Source organism: Periplaneta americana, chromosome 4 (genome assembly GCF_040183065.1).
Source record: "Periplaneta americana isolate PAMFEO1 chromosome 4, P.americana_PAMFEO1_priV1, whole genome shotgun sequence".
Lineage (NCBI taxonomy): Eukaryota > Metazoa > Arthropoda > Insecta > Blattodea > Blattidae > Periplaneta > Periplaneta americana.
In genome coordinates, this window is record NC_091120.1 from 94,223,828 (window position 1) to 94,242,719 (window position 18,892).

An 18,892-nucleotide genomic window follows, 5' to 3' on the forward strand; every position below is an offset into this window, starting at 1 on the left:
TGCGCCAAGATTCTCAGTTCGGGATAGTGTTAGATGCGTCAAATTCCCAGTTCGAGATAGTGTTAGACGCGCCAAGATTCCCAGTTCGAGATAGTGTTAGATGCGCCAAGATTCCCAGTTCGAAATAGTGTTAGATGCGCCTAGATTCCCAGTTCGAGATAGTGTTAGATGCGTCAAATTCCCAGTTCGAGATAGTGTTAGATGCGCCAAGATTCCCAGTTCGAAATAGTGTTAGGTGCGCTAAGATTCCCAATTCGAGATAGTGTTAGATGGGCCAAGATTCCCAGTTCGAGATAGTGTTAGGTGCGCCAAGATTCCCAATTCGAGATAGTGTTAGATGGGCCAAGATTCCCAGTTCGAGATAGTGTTAGGTGCGCCAAGATTCCCAGTTCGAGATAGTGTTAGGTGCGTCAAGATTCCCAGTTCGAGATAGTGTTGGGTGCGTCAAGATTCCCAGTTCGAGATAGTGTTAGGTGCGTCAAGATTCCCAGTTCGAGATAGTGTTAGGTGCGTCAAGATTTCCGTTCTCTATACAACAATTTTCAAGGGAAACACTTTTAATAACGAAGATGGTTTACGACTTCTTTAACTTCAATCCAGCAGATTTCTTCAGACGTGGAATCAGGACCAGCGTTGGCAGAGAGCCATAAATTGAAGTAGAATATACAGAGTGCCCCAGAAGTCACGATTCATTCCCTGGAAAACGTTAATTTTGTTCTCTAAATTGTAGGTAATCTGTTGACCACACAATGAATAGCGGTCGTATCCTGGAGAATCAGTGGGCTGTCCTTTGCTGAGATCCAAGAACGGTTTCGCCAACGTTACCAGAAACCTCCAACGCGAACAAACATCAGACTTATGGTGAACACGTTCCGGCAAACAGGGAGTGTACTTCAAAGGAAACGTTCCGGACGGCCAAGAACGCCACAGGAAACTGCAGAGACCATACGACATGCAATCGAGCAGAGTTCAAATGTGTTGACACGTGTCGTCTCAGTCGGGAACATGGCATCCCGAACTCCACTCTGTAGCAAACCTTACGCTTCGTACTAAAAAAAGGGCCAACCACATCCAAGTGCTTCATCATCTTGAACCTGAGGACTATGCGGCACGCATGGCCATGTGCACCGATCTCCTTGAGGCAATGGACAATGAACGTTTGTTGTAACACGTGCTGTGCAATGATGAGGCCACGTTCCACACCTGTGGTAACATCAAACGCCACAACAGCAAGATATAGGCTGATGAGCAGCCACATAAGGTCATGGAATGGAAAAGAAACACTCCAAACGTGAACGTGTGGTTGGAGTTGACTCAACAGCGCATTTACGGACCATATATGTTTGCTGAATAAAGTCACCTCAACAACGTACCTGGCTGCATTTGTCTTTCGAGTCTCGGCTCGTCATTCTCGCTGCGCTTCGAGTCTCGCTCGTCATTCTCGAAATAGCATTTGATCGGAGTGGAAAGATTTCGTAACTTTGAATAACATATATAATTGAAATAAATAACATAAATGTTTAAATGAGACAAAAAGATAAAACAGAACAGTATCTTACAATTAGTTATCAAAATGTTCTGGTTCTATTATATGATATTAACTATGGTAATAAAAAAAAATCTCAAATAAATTTGCATTTTAAGAAACATAAAAACATAACGTTAATATCTTTTTACTTGAGATTACACACTTGATCTTAAACATATGAAAAGAAAATTCCTAGCCTTTTAATAAGGGCCTAGTAATTAAATAAAGACTGGGGAACGGATTATTATACACTGAAAGGTAGAGCTGTTTCAAATAGGCTACTTGTTTGTTTATACATATATAACAGTTGCCAAAGTAGATAAAAGTTCAGTCAGGTATAAACAACTGCTGACTTCGGGACTTCGGGAGATGATCAATAACGAGTCTCGGAAGACTCACAACCAGTCTTTACGTCAAGGACGCGACGTAATACAACATTGCAGTGCGTTTTTCGGCTTTGCGGGCGCTGTTAGTCTCGTTTTCTCGATCGTTGTTCATCTGTACTGGATATTTTCCAGCAATTCCTGGAGCCCCAATTGTTTCCTGACAGTCTGGATACGGTAGTATTCCAACAAGACGGCACTCCATCGCTCGTTTAGCACATTGTGCGTGATTACCTGGACCAGACGTTCCTCAGACGCTGGATTGGGAGGGACTCATCACAATTCTGGTCAGCACGCTCGCCTGATCTGACATCCTTGAACTTCTTTATATGGGATTACATGAAGAGTCAGGTGTACAAGATCAAGATTAGGGAGTTGCAACATCTGCGTGAACGCATTGCGGTAGCAGTGAATACCATTACCCCAGCAATGTTGCAGAAAATGTTCAGATCCACCGCAGAGTGATGACAGCTGTGCGTCGACATGCAGGCCAGTCATATCGAACTGCACTGATTTCACGTACTTACGGTGTATTCTCTTGGATTCTACACTTTTCAAATGCATTATAGTGGTTTAATCCAAAAATGTTTCGTGACTTCTCGGACACCCTGTATTACTTATTAATTTCTATCTTCTACTCGTTTCGAACAAAAACTTTTGTCACAGCGAAAAACGTTTATATTTTGATGCACACCTGTCATTAGGCCTATCCATATAGCTTTATTTTATGAAGCAAAATATATTTAGCTTTAGTCGGGTGAAGGAACTAAGATCTAAATCGAGGCTGACTAGAAGTAGAGTAACTGAAGTAGGAGATAGTTCAGGGAGCAGTGATGAAGGAAAAAGGGAAAACAAGGTGAAAAAACAGAATGACTCAAGGAAATGGTGTGGAGGGGAAATAAATCTTGAGAAAAGAAAACTAAGACCTAAAATAAAGTAGCAATGTGGAAAAGTGAGTAGTGAAAAGTTCAAATAGAGATGTAGAGTGAGGGGAAATGTGTCATACAGGAGGGGGGGTTGTAGTATTTTTGGTATAATAATGGGTTAGGAGTAAAGCAGTGGAAGAATTGATGACGGACAAGAAAAGACTAGTGGAAGAATTGCAATAATAAATTAAAAATAAGTAATGACCTAAATGACTAGTACGAGCGGCGTTGTAAAATAGGGAGACGGCCCTGTATACTGATAATGTGAAGTGCCGCCTCACCAAAAGGTAATTGCTTAAATATATACATACATACATTCATTCATTCATTCATTCATTCATTCATTCATTCATTCATTCATTCATTCATTCATTTAGCTTTAGTTGAGTTGCTCCAGAATATTAATCCACATTTCATTATAACACGAAAGTACTGTATACAAAGTATGTAATGTTGAGTGTGTTTATACGCCAATAAAAGATAAGGATCTTAACCCTGCATTACTCAGGTGGGGTGTGGTAAACCCCGGTGCGTATATTTCAACGAAAATCTAAGAGATGGAGCTAGTGTGTACTCTGTGCATCTGTATACTTTTCAATCACACCCAGAAGAGTTCACTTAAGAAATTGTTTAAGTGAACTAAGAATAGTATATTTAATTGCGTTTATCTGATTTCTGAAACTTACGGAAAAATATATTAGTTATTTAAAATGGGGTTTGTGAAACCCCACCTGAGCAACGGTGAGAATATTTATAACATGAGTAACGCAGGGTTAATGCATAACAGGCAGAACTCAGTTCAGGAGTAAAATATTCTATGTATGTTTTCCAGTTCAAGTGAACATCCCATTCAAACCAAGACATTTTGTGCTTATATATTCTTTGGTATCAGTTCCATTTTTATTTGGTTATTTAACGACGCTGTATCAAATACGAGGTTATATAGCGAGATGGTATTTGGCGAGATGAGGCCGAGGATTCGCCATAGATTACCTGGCATTCACCTTACGGTTGGGAAAAACCTCGGAAAATCCCCAACGAGGTAATCAGTCCAAGCGGGGATCGAACCCGCGCCCGAGCGCAACTTCATACCGGCAGGCAAGCACCTTAACTCAGTTCCATTCAATATAATATTTTAGGAAAAAGTGAGTACTATTACGTGTACTAAATTTGATTACAAAGGTTTCTTGCTAGTTTATTAGCTTCCTCTAGAATCTAAATAATTCATTCATTACATTTAATGCTGTAAAATATGGTAGCATTGAAAAAGTATTCTATGCCAAAAATGTTTACAATGACAAAAACAATAATTGAGAATGACATTGCCGCGTGGCGTTCGGAAGGTCACGACGTCACTGTAGCGGAAACAGGCGAAACGCGAGCAGCGGACGTTAATAATCAGGAAATGGAAGCGCACGCACTCACCAATGTTGATGACTGTGGCGATCTGGTAGCTAGGATTGGTGGGGATCTGGAAGAAGCTGGTCAGCAGTCCCAGCAAGCTCAGCGCGAACAGGATCACGTAGCTCACCAGCCACACCAGCACCAACCTCCTCTCCTCCTGTAGACATACATTTCTCGAGACACTCCCATTTTCCCCTACCAACATTCTACCCCACTTTGCAAAATATCCTCAGATCTGTCGGTTACTTAAGGGGAGAGGACGCTATATTTTTTTTAATTTTTTTCCTATTTGGTGTAAAATATTAATTTTTTTGTATGTAGAGAGCTGATGGCTATAGCAACTCAATCAAATATAAATATCTTGAAAAAAAAATTTCGGGCCCAGATTTGAAAAAAAACATTACCCAATGCAGATTTTACTAAAAGTGATAGGGTATATCTAAGACTTTTTAAAGATAATTTCAAACAGTTTTCTTTTTTTTACATTTTACTTGTAAAAGCATGCTCTATAAATTGTTTTTGACAGAATTTTGATATTAGTCACTACATTTGTAAAATAAACAATTAAAATTTAATAACACTTTTTTATTTCCTTCTTTGCAAACAGACATTATTCAAATGAAATTAATTAGCAAAATTCTGTTAGAGCAAAACGTTTTCTAATAGTCTAGAGAATGTGTGTTCTAAATTGCATGCATTTATCTTAATAGTTCAGAAATTATATCCATTTTTGTCTGGTAATGTACCAAAAAAATGAAATTACCGGAAACAGCAATCAAAGGGGGCGTTAAAAATCCAGAGCGCAGGAAGTTTAAAAATGGCGTCTCAACATCCGATAAAGGCAAAAATACCCACAAAATGTTGTGCAATGTATTCTACACATATCACAGAAAATGTTAAAGTTTTTTTTTAATTTACTCATTTTTACCAAAAAAAATACCGTCCTCTCCCTTTAAACTGAATAAAGCATCATTAGTAGACCGAGGAATTAAATCTGCCCAAATATGCATTCAAGTATGCAGAAAACGTTTAAAATTAAGCTGAGTATGGAATGCTTCAGTGCAATTTTAATGCGAAAATCAGATAACTTCTAACTATAGTTTTATTTTTTTTTTAATTCTGATAATAATATCAAATAATTTCGCTTGTGATAATATAACTGTTTTCATCATAGTTTAAATGGCAATAAACTATAAGTTTTTTTCGGATTCTCTTTTTTAAAGAAACGTCTTTTTCCAGCATGTCTGTATGTTGAAAATGAACGTTCAGCATTACAGGATATAACTGTGACAAACTTAAAAAGAGAAGCCCTTGTAAAATTCCAATACTTAGCCCAGAGTTCATCTGGTCTTTCAACAGAGATGCCACTTTCTGCAAATGACTTAGACCACTACTTTCCTTAATTTAAAAACCATGTTGAAGCCGATAAGCAGTTATATTAAATTGGATTAAACAAAGTCAGTCTATGCTTATTTTTGAATCAAAATAACTAAAAGTTATTTGTACACATTATTTAATAAGTTTAAACGTATTCGACTCTACATAGTCATCATCAGACGTTATGCAGTAGAATACATAGGAGTTTGAATGTGCATTCAATCTAATATTTATAACACTAATAAGGCTAAACAAGTTACAACATTAGTTATAAAATACAATTATAAAATCTTATGTGATTAAAATTCAAAATTAAGAATCAATAAAATGCTTGTGTGAGCTGTTACATCAGTATAACGTTAAAACGAGGATGGACTACAGCTTGTTGAACAGTTTGTGATAAGGGGATCACATAATTCCAGTGCAGTGTCTTGTGCGTAGAATAAACACAAATCAGTATAATGTTAAAACGAGAATGGACTACAGCTTGGTCACTAAATATGAGTTGTAAACGTGAATTATATACTGCTGAACAAAAACGCAATTTAGCGGCTTTCAAGTTGGTTTCCAAACAGGCTCCAGCGGTGACCAAAACTCGAGCTGCAGTGATTACATGCAACAGACAGCATATGGAGTAAGTAAGGAAACGGAGGAAAGGTATTTGACATGAAAACTACAACAAGCGGTGGTTCCTGTACTAACATCTTGATAAATCCTGCGGATAAAAATTTCAAGCTTTGCTGTATCAGTAATGTCATCAGGAACCAATGAATTGTATACGATTTTTCTTGTTTCTTTTTTTAACCTTCTTCTTCAATATAATAAGGAATTTTCTAAATTCTTCTCTCGATAGTCTCGATAATTACTCGAAAAATTCGTAGTTTTTTCAAAATTAAAAACTTCCTATGGACAAGTTATTTCAGTTATTTTAATCATTACTCTTTTGAGAAATTATGTTGTATTAAAAGGCTTTAGAGCACGAGATATTCAAGCCCCATCAGGTAGCTGACTTCCTTACATTTATTTATCTTATCTTTCTCTTCCTAGTTATGATTTAAGACATGTCAATTCCTGGCGTTTAACATTTCGTTGGCACATAATATTGAATCAGTTTTTCTACAATATTAGTCTATTATTAAATGAATAACTAATAAATAATTGTTACCCTCATCTAAAGATTAAGAAGAGTAAAATTGAGATAAAACCTAATAATTATATCTTTTTAGTGAGAAAATCTAATAATAATAATAATAATAATAATAATAATAATAATAATAATAATAATAATTATTCAGCGTGGCAATTAATGTTTCTATATAGTCCTAATTAAACCGTTGAGGAAAATAAACAAATTACATTTTGTCCGACAGAACAACAAAAAAGTTCTCCTTCTCATTCTTCACGAAACCACCTCTTACTACTTATAGAGACAGAGTTTATACAGCGACATGATACTGCCACTGCTTGCCTTTGGTACGTGAATGAAACACACAGCAATGTACAGGAAACTCCTCGTACCCGTTTGAATGCCTGTGATTACATGATGTAATCACGACACACGCTTTGGTCACCGCTGGGCTAAACACTCTCCTGCCGGGCTACTTCGACCAGCATTCTCGGATGTGCAGCATTAAATTTGGAGCGTGTGGTAGCTGTTGACTGCGGGACATCAAGGAAATAACTTCATTGTAAAATGATCATCCCTCCCGTCTTTCTCAGAAAACTCGAATGTAACATAGGCCCTATTTTAAATTATGCAAAATCATTTGTCCAATGCATATAACATGAAGTAATCAACTTTTTATATCCTGGTTTGTTATTTTTTGTTTAACATACTCTTAATATCCCTATATAGGTATAAATCAATGATCAATTTAAGAAAATTTTCCAAAGCTACATAGATACTCTCAATCTCTACTACCACTACCACTAAAACTACCACTACCACTATCACTACCACCACCACCACCACCACTTCCACCACCAGCATCACCACCACTACCAACACTACTACTACTACTGCTACTGCTACTGCTATTGCTACTGCTCCTGCTGCTGCTGCTTTTTTCCCAAAATAATTTCTAAAACTCTCACAATATCAAAGTTACCTTTTTAACACCGACGAGCAGAAGAACATTCACGATGGTCTGCACAGCACCAACCACGATAGCAGAAATCAGCATCTCCTTTTCATCTGCGAAATGTGTTGTTATTATTGTCAATTGCAAATCAAGTGCACATTGTAGGTAAATTTGTTTCCTCTTATAGAGAGAAGAATCTTTTACACTTATTGTCAAATTGGGAGCCAAAATGTAAAACAAGAAACTATTTCACAGAATCTTTCTCCGACAATACATGATAGACTTTGGTAAAAACATTCACTACAAAACTACCTAGAATTAATAGACCTGGGTAGTGCGGGTTAATTAAAATTATACTTATTTTCATAGCTTACAAGCAAACATTCTCATGGGGGCAGATAAAAATGTTAATCTTTCTTTCTTCAGCCATGTTAATAATGTCAAAACAACTGCTTACAGAAATTTTGGCCACTCGAGCGCAATTACGAGGGCCGTAAAAAATATGTTTCCCCGGGGCCGTTTACAGAAAGAAAACAATTTCATGGAAAGATTTATTGTACCAGATACAGCAATTGTTGAGCTATTTTTCAACATATTCCCCACCGGAATTGAGACATTTGTCATACCGTGGGATCAACTATTATATCCCTGTGTCGTAGAAGTCTGTCTCCTGGGATCGGAACCAGTGTGTGTCGCCGTCTGCACTTCTCTGTCGATCCCATGTTATGACAAATTTCTCACTTCCGGTGGAAAATTGTTGAAAAATAGCTCAACAATTACTGTGTCTGTTCCAATTAATCTTTCCAATGAAATTATATTTTCTCTCTGTAAACGGCTTCAGGAAAACTTATTCTTTTACGATCCTCGTGTGCTCGAATAGCCAAAATTTGTACAAGCACTTGTTCTGACATTATTACATGATGGAAGAAAAAAATTAACTTTTTTATCTACTCCCCATGAGAATGTTTGCTGGTTACCCTTTTTCCTTAAGTTAATTAATTAAACGTTCACTGTACTAATTAGTGTCACCATGGAGTAGAAATTCACTTATTTACGATTAAAATATGCTAATACCATTGACATATTTAAGAAACTTTAACAGATGTTTTCATAGTTTCTCGGATTAAATGCCTTTAGGTTACAGTAAAACTAATCTATAAATTACATGAATTATTCCTTTATAATTGTTCTCCTTCAGTATTATTTTCTTTCTTTCTTTGTTGGTTTGTTTCTTTCTTTCCTCCTTTCACGTTACGTTAAGTGTATTGAAATGCCGGCTTAAGTCACTTTTTGTGGTGGAAGGTCTGTAAACCGGGGAAGCACGTTTGCAATAATTTTCTAGAAACGTAATCTTTTTTCGTCAAAAAAGGCAACCCATTTGCAGAATAGTTCTGCTAGTTTCAAGGGCATGTTTCCGGCAAGACTCATCTATACGTGGTGACTGACTTAGGGGTATGTAAATTCTTGTTATAATACATAGCCACATTTTCATTCCCAATTTTCACGGCTTGGTTAAAAATATGGCTATACTTAAGTGACAATGATGCCACCTCGTTTGATGTTCATAAAAATCTACAACTTTGTTGCATGTCATTTCATCCCCAACACTTTAATATACTGCAAGAGTCCAAAATCTCCATTCTGATATTCCTCCCATAGAGACACGATGAAATTAATTTTGTCGATCGTACTTTTTTCCTCATGTTATGTTCCCAGGAATTTACAGAGTTTATCTTGGTGCGGGCAAGTGTTTGCATTTCCAGTAGAAGATCGATGGTCTTGTAAATGTTGGGATGTGGCGAATAAAATTGTTAATATTGTAGAATGAATGAAAGGATTCAGGCCCATTTATTGTTCGTGAGCCATCAGATGGTTCCGCCGCCCAGAGAGGAGGAGGAAACAGGGAGTCTCCACCTACATATGTGTTCAGCATATAGTCTGCAAACTCCAAGTCATTAGTGGAGACGATTGACATAAGTTCTGCGAAAGCATCATCTACTTCTGAAAATGGAAGGAAACATAATCCAAAAAAATATTTAAGCCAATGGCCAAGTTTGGAATCTTTAAGTATTTCTTACGAAGAACCTTATTTTTCTGAATTTTACGGAAAATACTTTGTCCTAGATGGAATATGAAACAAAATACGACTGTCTGGAAAAGAAGATAGTTTAAGTGGTATTTTTTGCGTTAAACGAACATTACGATATCGGTGGTGCTGTTACTTTTCGGACACCCTTTCAGTTTATCAGGCTTGAAAGATGTTTTTCGATATACCGCAATCGGCCCCTCCAAAACCAACGCAAACTGGCTGTGATATAATCCTCCTGATTAGCCGTCCTGCCGCAAATATGCTGTCCCCCCTGTAAACTAGAGAAATGAAAGAGTGACTAGATTCCAGGATAAAACAGGTGTTGCGGCTAGAAAATGCGAAGAAGAAGAAGAAGAAGAAGATGATGATGATGATGATGATGATTATGATCTGCTTTGTGTTCATTTACTCACTCGTGATTTCTTGCGCGGGAATATCTTCTTCCCGGGTGACGTTGAAGTCCTGTCTGTGAGACAGTTCACACACCACGGCCAGGCATACCGATCCAAACACCGTCATCACCACTGAACATGTCTGTAATTGAGAATCAACAATCACATGACATAACGGGAATTATATAGGAACATTGTTGGAACGCATATTTCTGTCTCAGTTGTTAAAATATTTTATTTGAAGTTTCTAAGTTTACGCAGTTACCACAAAAGTATCTCTTTTGTTTTCCGGTAGATGGCAGTATTTTCAGCATTTATGACATTATATATCAGACAAATGGTTGGTCTGTCGTAAATAATCGGTAGCATATTATGAAGTATAATTAATGGTAATATGATTGGCTAGGAAGCGGGTCATTATTCTTCGTCACTGGTAGTAACTCAGCCTTTGCTTGGGAAAATCACGAAAAATCCAAGTCAGAATAACCGGATCTTGGGACATAAATTAGACTATTTCATGACTGATGTACAGATGTGTAGAGTCGGTAGCAAAAATTAAGGATTTAGGCGTAATATATGATAGCATGTTAGATTTTAAATTTCGTATAACGTCAATTGTTGAGACTGACACTGTACTGAAATTTCCAAGTTCCATATTTTTAAGAGTTCACAATAGTTAAACAAGTAACTACCATACTTATGAAGATAGATTCATCACATTTTGATAACTGGTATATCTGGTTAATAATGAAAGATGTACAAAATTACATCCGCCTATGTTCAGAGGTTTGCATTTGATTGATATTTTATTAAAATATCGAATCACGTTATATAAAAAGTTCCTTGCGTCACAATTTAGCCTACATTATTCTTAGTTGATATTCATTTATATGGATCCTTATATACATGGGATCAAAATTTACTATAGGGTTTTAGTCAGTAAATTACTAGAATATTTTATTATAAAATATTTAAAAAAATACAAATATCAATAAACATAAAAAATTCCTAGTAATTTACCGATTCATGGTACAGAAAAACCAATAACCTAGTAATGTTTGTTCCAATGTATGTAAAGAATCATAGAAGTGAATATCAGTTAAAAATAATGTAAATTGTAGCTCAAGGGACTTTTTATATAAAGCGATACAATATTCTATTAAGATATTAATAAAATACAAACCACTTATCATAGACAGATAAAATTTTGTACATGTGTTATTATTAACCAAGTACACCAGCGATAAAAGTTTTTCGAATTTAGCTTTAAAAACATGGAAGTTAGTAATTTCAGTAGGTTATATTGTCCCCTTAATTCGGCTTCTAAATCACTTGAGTTTTTCATAAAGAACTCAAAAATTGTTTACAAATCCATCAATCATTATTCTATTATATGTAATAGTTTGGTCAATAGTAAATTAGAATAAGCATAAATAATTTAGAACTCAGTTCAAAAAAAATAAAAATGAAAATAAAACAAGTACGTACATGAAATTATTCAGAATAAATTCCTAATATGTCTGCATTTTAAATTGTACAAAATTCCATGATTCATTTAGACATCAAGAACATTGCTAACATCAACGTCCAACATGCAATCCTTTCATCATAGGAGATCAGCACATACAATTCTCTTCATGAGAAAAGTCGTCACAAATAAAATAGATTCACTTAAATTTTTATGTCACTTCCTTACTATGTATCAGTCGTCATGTCACACAAAACTGTACTTTTCCAAACCCCAAGATCGAAGACAATCAGTCACAAGAGTTCATCACTAATTAAAATGCTATTTTTTAGTAGATTAAATTATATTTGATTAATATCGATTTATTTTCGGGAATAGGTGATGAATTTAAAACCAAATTCATTGAAACATGACTATTTAAGTAGCCACTTTTCTCTAACGTTACGTTCTTATTTCTCATATTATTATAAATTGTGCTGTACGTATTGTTTTATTTATAGATATATTGTTATTCATTTTTGTAATTAAGTTATTTATGTGAAGAAGGAGTTTTAATGGCAACAATCTAAGTGCCGATACTTTCAAGTAAAATTAAGTAAATAGACGAAATTGGTGAACGCCTGAAACATTCCCCCTAAAAAGAATCTCTCCGTCGTCTTGCTCGGGAAACAGGCGTCACAAAATCCCCGACAAGAATTGCCACTAACTGATTAATAATGAAACCCTATACAATCACAGTGGTCTACAAATTGCTATAGCACATCAAGCGAGTAGAATCCGATTTTGTAACTGGATGCTGCAGAGCGTTGCTGATAAGCGAGTGGATCTTGAGTTAATGATATTTTATGATGAAGCGTGCTGCGAATTATATGGTCACGTCATTTCATAAAACAACGGTACTGGAACGCCGGAATTTTGAGCATGAAGTTCCACTACATATTGGAAAGATTGGTGAAGTTGTAATGCATACAGACTAGAGCCTACAATTTTATGAAGTCATTATCAAAGCTGCAAGATATCGAGCAGAAACATTAACATCTTTTTAAGAACAACAGATATTGAATGTCAGCAATCATTCTTTCAGCAGGATTCTGCTACTGCATACAAATTGCTTAAGAATTATTAAATCTTATTTCAGAGATTTTTTAAGACAGACTTATCAACACTGGTTATGGCGTCTTCGTAACCCTGATCTTAATCCGTGTGATTTTTATTTGTGAGGAAACTTAAAGGACAAACTGTATAAGAACAGTCCTCACAGAATAAAGAAACTGAAGAAAATATCAGTTGAGAAATTATTTCTTTATTCACATCTGAGGAACTTATGAGGGTTAAAGAAAATTTTCTAGGCAGATGTCGATGATGAACATCATTTTAAACATATTGTAGGCCCTAATATTATATTATCAGTATGTCTGTAAATGATGAACCAATGGAGTAATGTAATAATTATAGAGTAATGGTAAATTTTTAATATAAGTTAACTTCACGATAAATTCTTAAAGTACCGACAGTGTATTTTCGAAAAGTTATAGAACTGAATCAGATAAGAAATTTTCCATTTTCGAAAATAAGCAATAGGAATTTTCATTTTTTATTTACTTATTTTTTTTAAATCTCAAGGAAATGAGAAAAATATAGTTAAAGTATGACTATACAATCAATTCATTTATTGTAACTAAAATTTACGTTTCAAACGTGATTGTTAAAATGATCTGAGAGTTATTTTATTCTTGGAGTTCTACAGCTTCCTGGTCCTTTTAACCGCAAGAAGTTTAGGCTATACTTCAAACTCAATTTTTTTTTTTCACATAATAAGACATTTTTCTATAACTGAATCGTGAACGTTAATGAATTTCATTTTAAATTCTTACAACTTATTCATAGCTTAGTTGTACGGCCTATGCACTAATGAACAACATTTTGAGTTAAAGAAATGTTCTTACGATTCAAAATTACGTCTCGACAATGTATTTGCTTGTATATAGCCTACATGCAATTTTGGTCGCATTCCAGCTGGAATGTTTATTTATAGAATCGTTTATTGTTAAAAACTATACAACATTTTATAAGTAGAGGATTAGTGCGAAAAATGAAATTATATGCAATTACATAGAGCACTTTAGAAATGTTTAAAATAATGTAGGCCTATATTAAAGTATGTCAGGAATTTTATTATCGATATATCAAAGGTAGTAACCCATTCTGCAAGAATTCATGATTATGAAACGAGATGGATTTTGTTAATTTTGTGAGTTGCTTGCTGTATTTTATCTTCTACTTTGTAGCGTCGAACTTTCTACTTCCACTATAAATTCGACGGATGCATGGTGGGACACTTAACACGTAGTGAGATTCAGGTGGGACACTTAACACGTAGTGAGATTCAGGTGGGACACTTAACACGTAGTGAGATTCAAATTCATGATCTTGGTATCGAAGTTCGTACCTTAGCCTTTGCATATACCGCGCCCGGCAATAGAATGTGTAACTACATAAAAGTATAGCTATATGTTATCGATGAAATAATTGAGCAATAAAGGTCAAGAAACACCGCAGACTGAGATAGCTATATAACTTCTGAGACTCACCAGAATGTAGGCGCCGATGATGATGGTGCCCGTGCGCAGGGAGCAGCCGCAGCAGCAGCGGTCGACCGACAGCGTCATCTCAGCACGCTGAAGCACAATAGAGTGAGGAGTGATGAACAGAGCGACTGTCGACTATGTGCAGAACATTACATTGGTTGACATCAAGGTCGGAGAATTTGTGAGCAATACTTTTCCTTTGTAATGCATCAGTGGTACATTCAAGAGTTGGCCTTGTAGCATTTCCGCCATACAAAAATTAATTTTCAAATCAAATATACTCCCTATATACCTATGCCAGGAATACAGAGAATCATGCTAGTAGAACAGAAACAATTCTCCTTAATAGATTTACAATCTATCACCTATTTCAATCTCAGCCATTCTACTAACTTTGCAACGATGAATATTTTCAACAAATCATAAGGATATTGGAACCTGGTTAAAATGCATGGAGAAATTCAGATTTTACTTTTTTTTTATTGTGTATAATGTTTACAAATCTAATTTCTTACCTACAGTCGCGCTCAAACCTCGACGTTTGCAGGTGTATCCGCTTACCGCCGATAGCCAATAGCGGCAGTGCTATGGGCACGCAGACTCGCCGCATACTCGCCGCTCAGAAAGTCTCAAGATCGAATAACAAGTGCGCTCGGAAAATTGATATGTTGTGCAGACCGTGCATGTATTTATGATGAATGTTTAAGGTTTCCTGAACACACAGAAACAAAAATCACATTTCTACCCCACGTGGATATGGATTAATACAGTAAAACCCCGATAAGACGCTTTTCAAGGGACCGCATGTAAACCGCGTATTAACCAGGACCGTGTATTAGGCGGGCATACTAATTTTGTCTTATATACAGTATCTATTAGCATTTTTCTTTATTGAAATACGTGATTCATGAAAGGTTAAACAGTTTTACTCCATTTTATTGTACTGTACGTCAAAGACATTTACAATATGTACTGTACTTAATTCTTTCGAAAAAAAAAGTCATTTATAGTTGTTTGCCGTGTGCGTGTTTACCACACTTCACTTTCCTGCGCTTACATCCTCCCGACGCGACGTCGCAGCTGCAGTGATCAAGTCGCGATTTTTTTAATGTTGCCCTTAATGTCGATGATGGAATTCCTAATGAATCAGAGAGTTGTTTCTGATTAAGAGTACTGTTTTTATCGTACTTTCGTAGAATTTTCAATTTTTCCGACACAGAAAGCGCTTTTCGTGTAACACTCATTGTGAACACACTCACAGGCACTTCAATGCACTAAAAAATAACAAGCTGACCGGCAAAAATTTCCATTCAATGGCCAAAATGTTTCATTGCTGAAAATTACATCGAAAATATTCTACAAAAGTAGCGTATTATTCGGGACTTGAGCGCAACAAACGGGGTATTTTATAAATGCGTTATATAATATGTAATGTGCAGGCATATAATGACCGCTATTTCTGCAAGAATATGATTTGACAACATGGACATAATGCTATTTAGGGCCATGTCAATTTATTTGTACAGAAAATTACTATTTCAAATTAAGCCTATCATTCAGTTTATTTTATCATACTGCGCCTTTGTGTTATTCGACAACTTTATTAACCCTAATAAAAGTAAAACTATTACAGAAACTGATATAAACTCAACGAGTATGATTATTTACGTCTGACTCAACTAATATTTTCTATATTTTGTGGCTTTTAATTTCATTCGATGCAATCTGATGACATTTATTATTATTATTATTATTATTATTATTATTATTATTATTATTATTATTATTATTAAGAAGCCTTCTGCATCTTCCTATCAAACCAATCTCAGGTAAAGGGCCGCACTCCACAGTTTAAAACTACTGCCGCTGAGATACAGAGACGGAGAGTGTAGTTGTGACAACGTTGCTTTCGCATGTTAGTGGCGCTCGCGAAACGTCAGGAGGTTTGAGCGCGACTGTAATAACATTCGTGTATAGTTATTAATGTCAACAAGACCTGACAAATTTGCACGGTGTTGCCGCTGTTCCATATGTAGCAAATGTGAATTAAAATAAGAAAGAAATTGCAGACGTAAGAAATTACACAAAGTATAGCAGTAGCAGGGTTGCTAACATTTATCATTAAAAGGCACCAGAGAATGCATATTTTTCTCTCCTTGAAGACGAAAACAAAAATTGCATTATATTAACGAAAGCTGGTAGTAGCTACAGATTATTTTAAATGCCGTTAGCCGAAAGACTGCTAGATCGTCGGCTTTCCAAGCTGATGACACCCAACCAGCGGGTTCAAATAGGATTCCTGGTAGACAAAGACTGCAGTAGTTTTTTCCGGGGTAATGCCGTTTACTCTACCGGCACTCTACTAATGTTTCATTTAATCATGCTGTGCTAATTCGTCTTCCATAGTGCACCGAGGGCAACATATACATCTTTACCGCTATTTGTCAATGAAATACGTTTACACAGCGAAATTAGTTCCATAATCAAAATTGCAAAATCCCTAATACCAGAAGAATTTAAGAAATATCTTTCACATGTGTTTAAAAGTTTAACATTGCTGGAGCCGTCAAATACTTCGATTAGTTGCCCAAGTACCTAGTTAAAAAAAATTCAATGAAGGTTCTGCTATTATAAGTTCGAGAATGAAATCCGAAAAAATTTGGGAGAAGAATATGGCTGTGCAATTTTATGCGGTTTACAAAATATTACGTTGGATTCTCAAAGTAGGTGTATGTGAGGGAGTAAATATCTGCGAGACCCTTTATTTCTGATATGCACCAGCCACAATATATGACATAGAGAGAAGCTTTCTCGATATAATATTTAAGTGATAATAGGAGACTTTTTTGTTCAGTACACTACAATAATATATTGTAACTTACTGTAATGAATTGTAATGAAATCAGTTATTACGTGAGCATTATTTTATTGTATTAAGTTACATTGTACGATTAGAAACATGTTTAAGAGCTTGAAAAGTTGTTTTCGGGTGTTTGATATTGAATGTAAAAAATTATTTAAAATGTATGTCATAGAAACAGTATTATGAGTAATATAGTATTTTAATATTAGGCTGGTGCATAAGTTCGTAGCGTTTTTTCATGTTTATTAGACACATCATATATACGAGATAAGTTAATCATCAACAATATATTCTCCTTCACTATTTACAACAGTCTGCCAACGCTGGAGATTTTCGATTCCACGTCTGTAAAAATCGTGTGGTTTTGAGTAGCATTTCCAATTATTCATCGCGATGTTGGGTGGGCACTGGTCCCATACACTCGCCGAAATTTTATGAGAAGTTTTTGTCCATTAGAATTCGAACCAGTGCACGTTCCGCAACGCGAGTCCTAGGCATGATGCCTTAGAACAGTGGTATTCAACCTTTTTCCTCTCCGTACCCTTAGAGACACTTTTTCACTCAAGCTTGTACCCCTAAAATTAATTAAAATTATACATAATATAACTTACTTACTTACTTACGTACTTACTTACTTAGGCCTACTTACTGCTTTTAAGGAACCCGGAGGTTCATTGCCGCCCTGACATAAGCCCGCCATCGGTCCCTATCCTGAGCAAAATTAATCCAATTTCTACAATCACATCCCACCTCCCTCAAATCCATTTTAATATTATCTTCCCATCTACGCCTCGGCCTCACAAAGGTCTTTTTCCCTCCGGTCCCCCAACTAACACTGTATATCAGGCCTGCACAAGGTTTCCGCTCTCCGAGCCGGCTCACAGCTCATGAGAGGAGTGCAGATATTAGCAGCGCTCAGTATAGGGTGGACTGGAAGAAGGGGTGATCTCGTACAAAATATACACAAAAGGGAAGCACTAGTACGAGTTTTTATGAAATGAATTCCCGTTCAGTGTTTGCAAAACTATCTTGGACTTATTAATTAATACAGAAATATTTATTTTACAGAAATAATACTCAAATGTACAATATCATTTTGTTATATTTTTACTTATCAGTACATCAAAACGAAGTTTTATGGTGTTGGCAGCTGAAAGGAACAGTAGTCTACTGATCGTAATGAAACATCAGTTACAGATGTTCGATGTTTGCCTTTATTAAACTTGATTACAGAAAACAGTTGCTCACAAATATAAATGTTGAGCCAAACATAGCAATCATTTTCACAGCCAGCCTGTGTAGTCGTGGATATTATTGCTAATGTTTAGTCATGTAAAACTCAACCAGGCTAGTATTATTATCCAAACGATCTTTAGCCCTTAGGCCACATTGAAGATCAATAAGTCCGAGCTGTAAATCGTTAAATGTTATGTTTTATTTAACGACGCTCGCAACTGTCGAGGTTATATGAGCACACTTAAATGCAATCGGCCTGGCCCGGAATCGAACCCGCAACCTCGGGCAAAGAAGGCCAGCGCTATATCAACTGCACCAACCAGCCCCACCTGTAACTTATATGGCATTGTTTCAACTGGTGTTGAAGAATTTATTATGAAAACTTTAAACTTCTTTCCAATTAAGACAAGATTTTTAGTAGGTTATTTTACGACGCTTTGTCAACAGCTTATGTCATTTAGCGTCTGAATGAGAAGAAGGTCATAATGCCGGTGAAATGAGTCCGGGGTCCAACACCGAAAGTTACTCAGCATTTGCTCATACTGAGTTGAGGGAAA

The 18,892-nt window shown here is 36.0% G+C and overlaps 1 protein-coding gene across 1 annotated transcript in view; it reads right to left on the bottom strand.

Moving 5' to 3' along the window:
* Positions 1–18,892, bottom strand: part of LOC138698056 (uncharacterized) — a 44,384-nt gene that overhangs the window by 11,885 nt on the left and 13,607 nt on the right. Inside the window, exons 2-5 of the mRNA XM_069823738.1 lie at positions 14,240–14,326; positions 10,202–10,322; positions 7,727–7,812; positions 4,263–4,398 (exon numbers count right to left, since the gene is read on the bottom strand). Of these exons, the coding sequence (XP_069679839.1) occupies positions 4,263–4,398; positions 7,727–7,812; positions 10,202–10,322; positions 14,240–14,317 (421 nt within the window). The 5' untranslated portion in view covers positions 14,318–14,326. The remainder of the gene's footprint in view (positions 1–4,262; positions 4,399–7,726; positions 7,813–10,201; positions 10,323–14,239; positions 14,327–18,892) is intronic.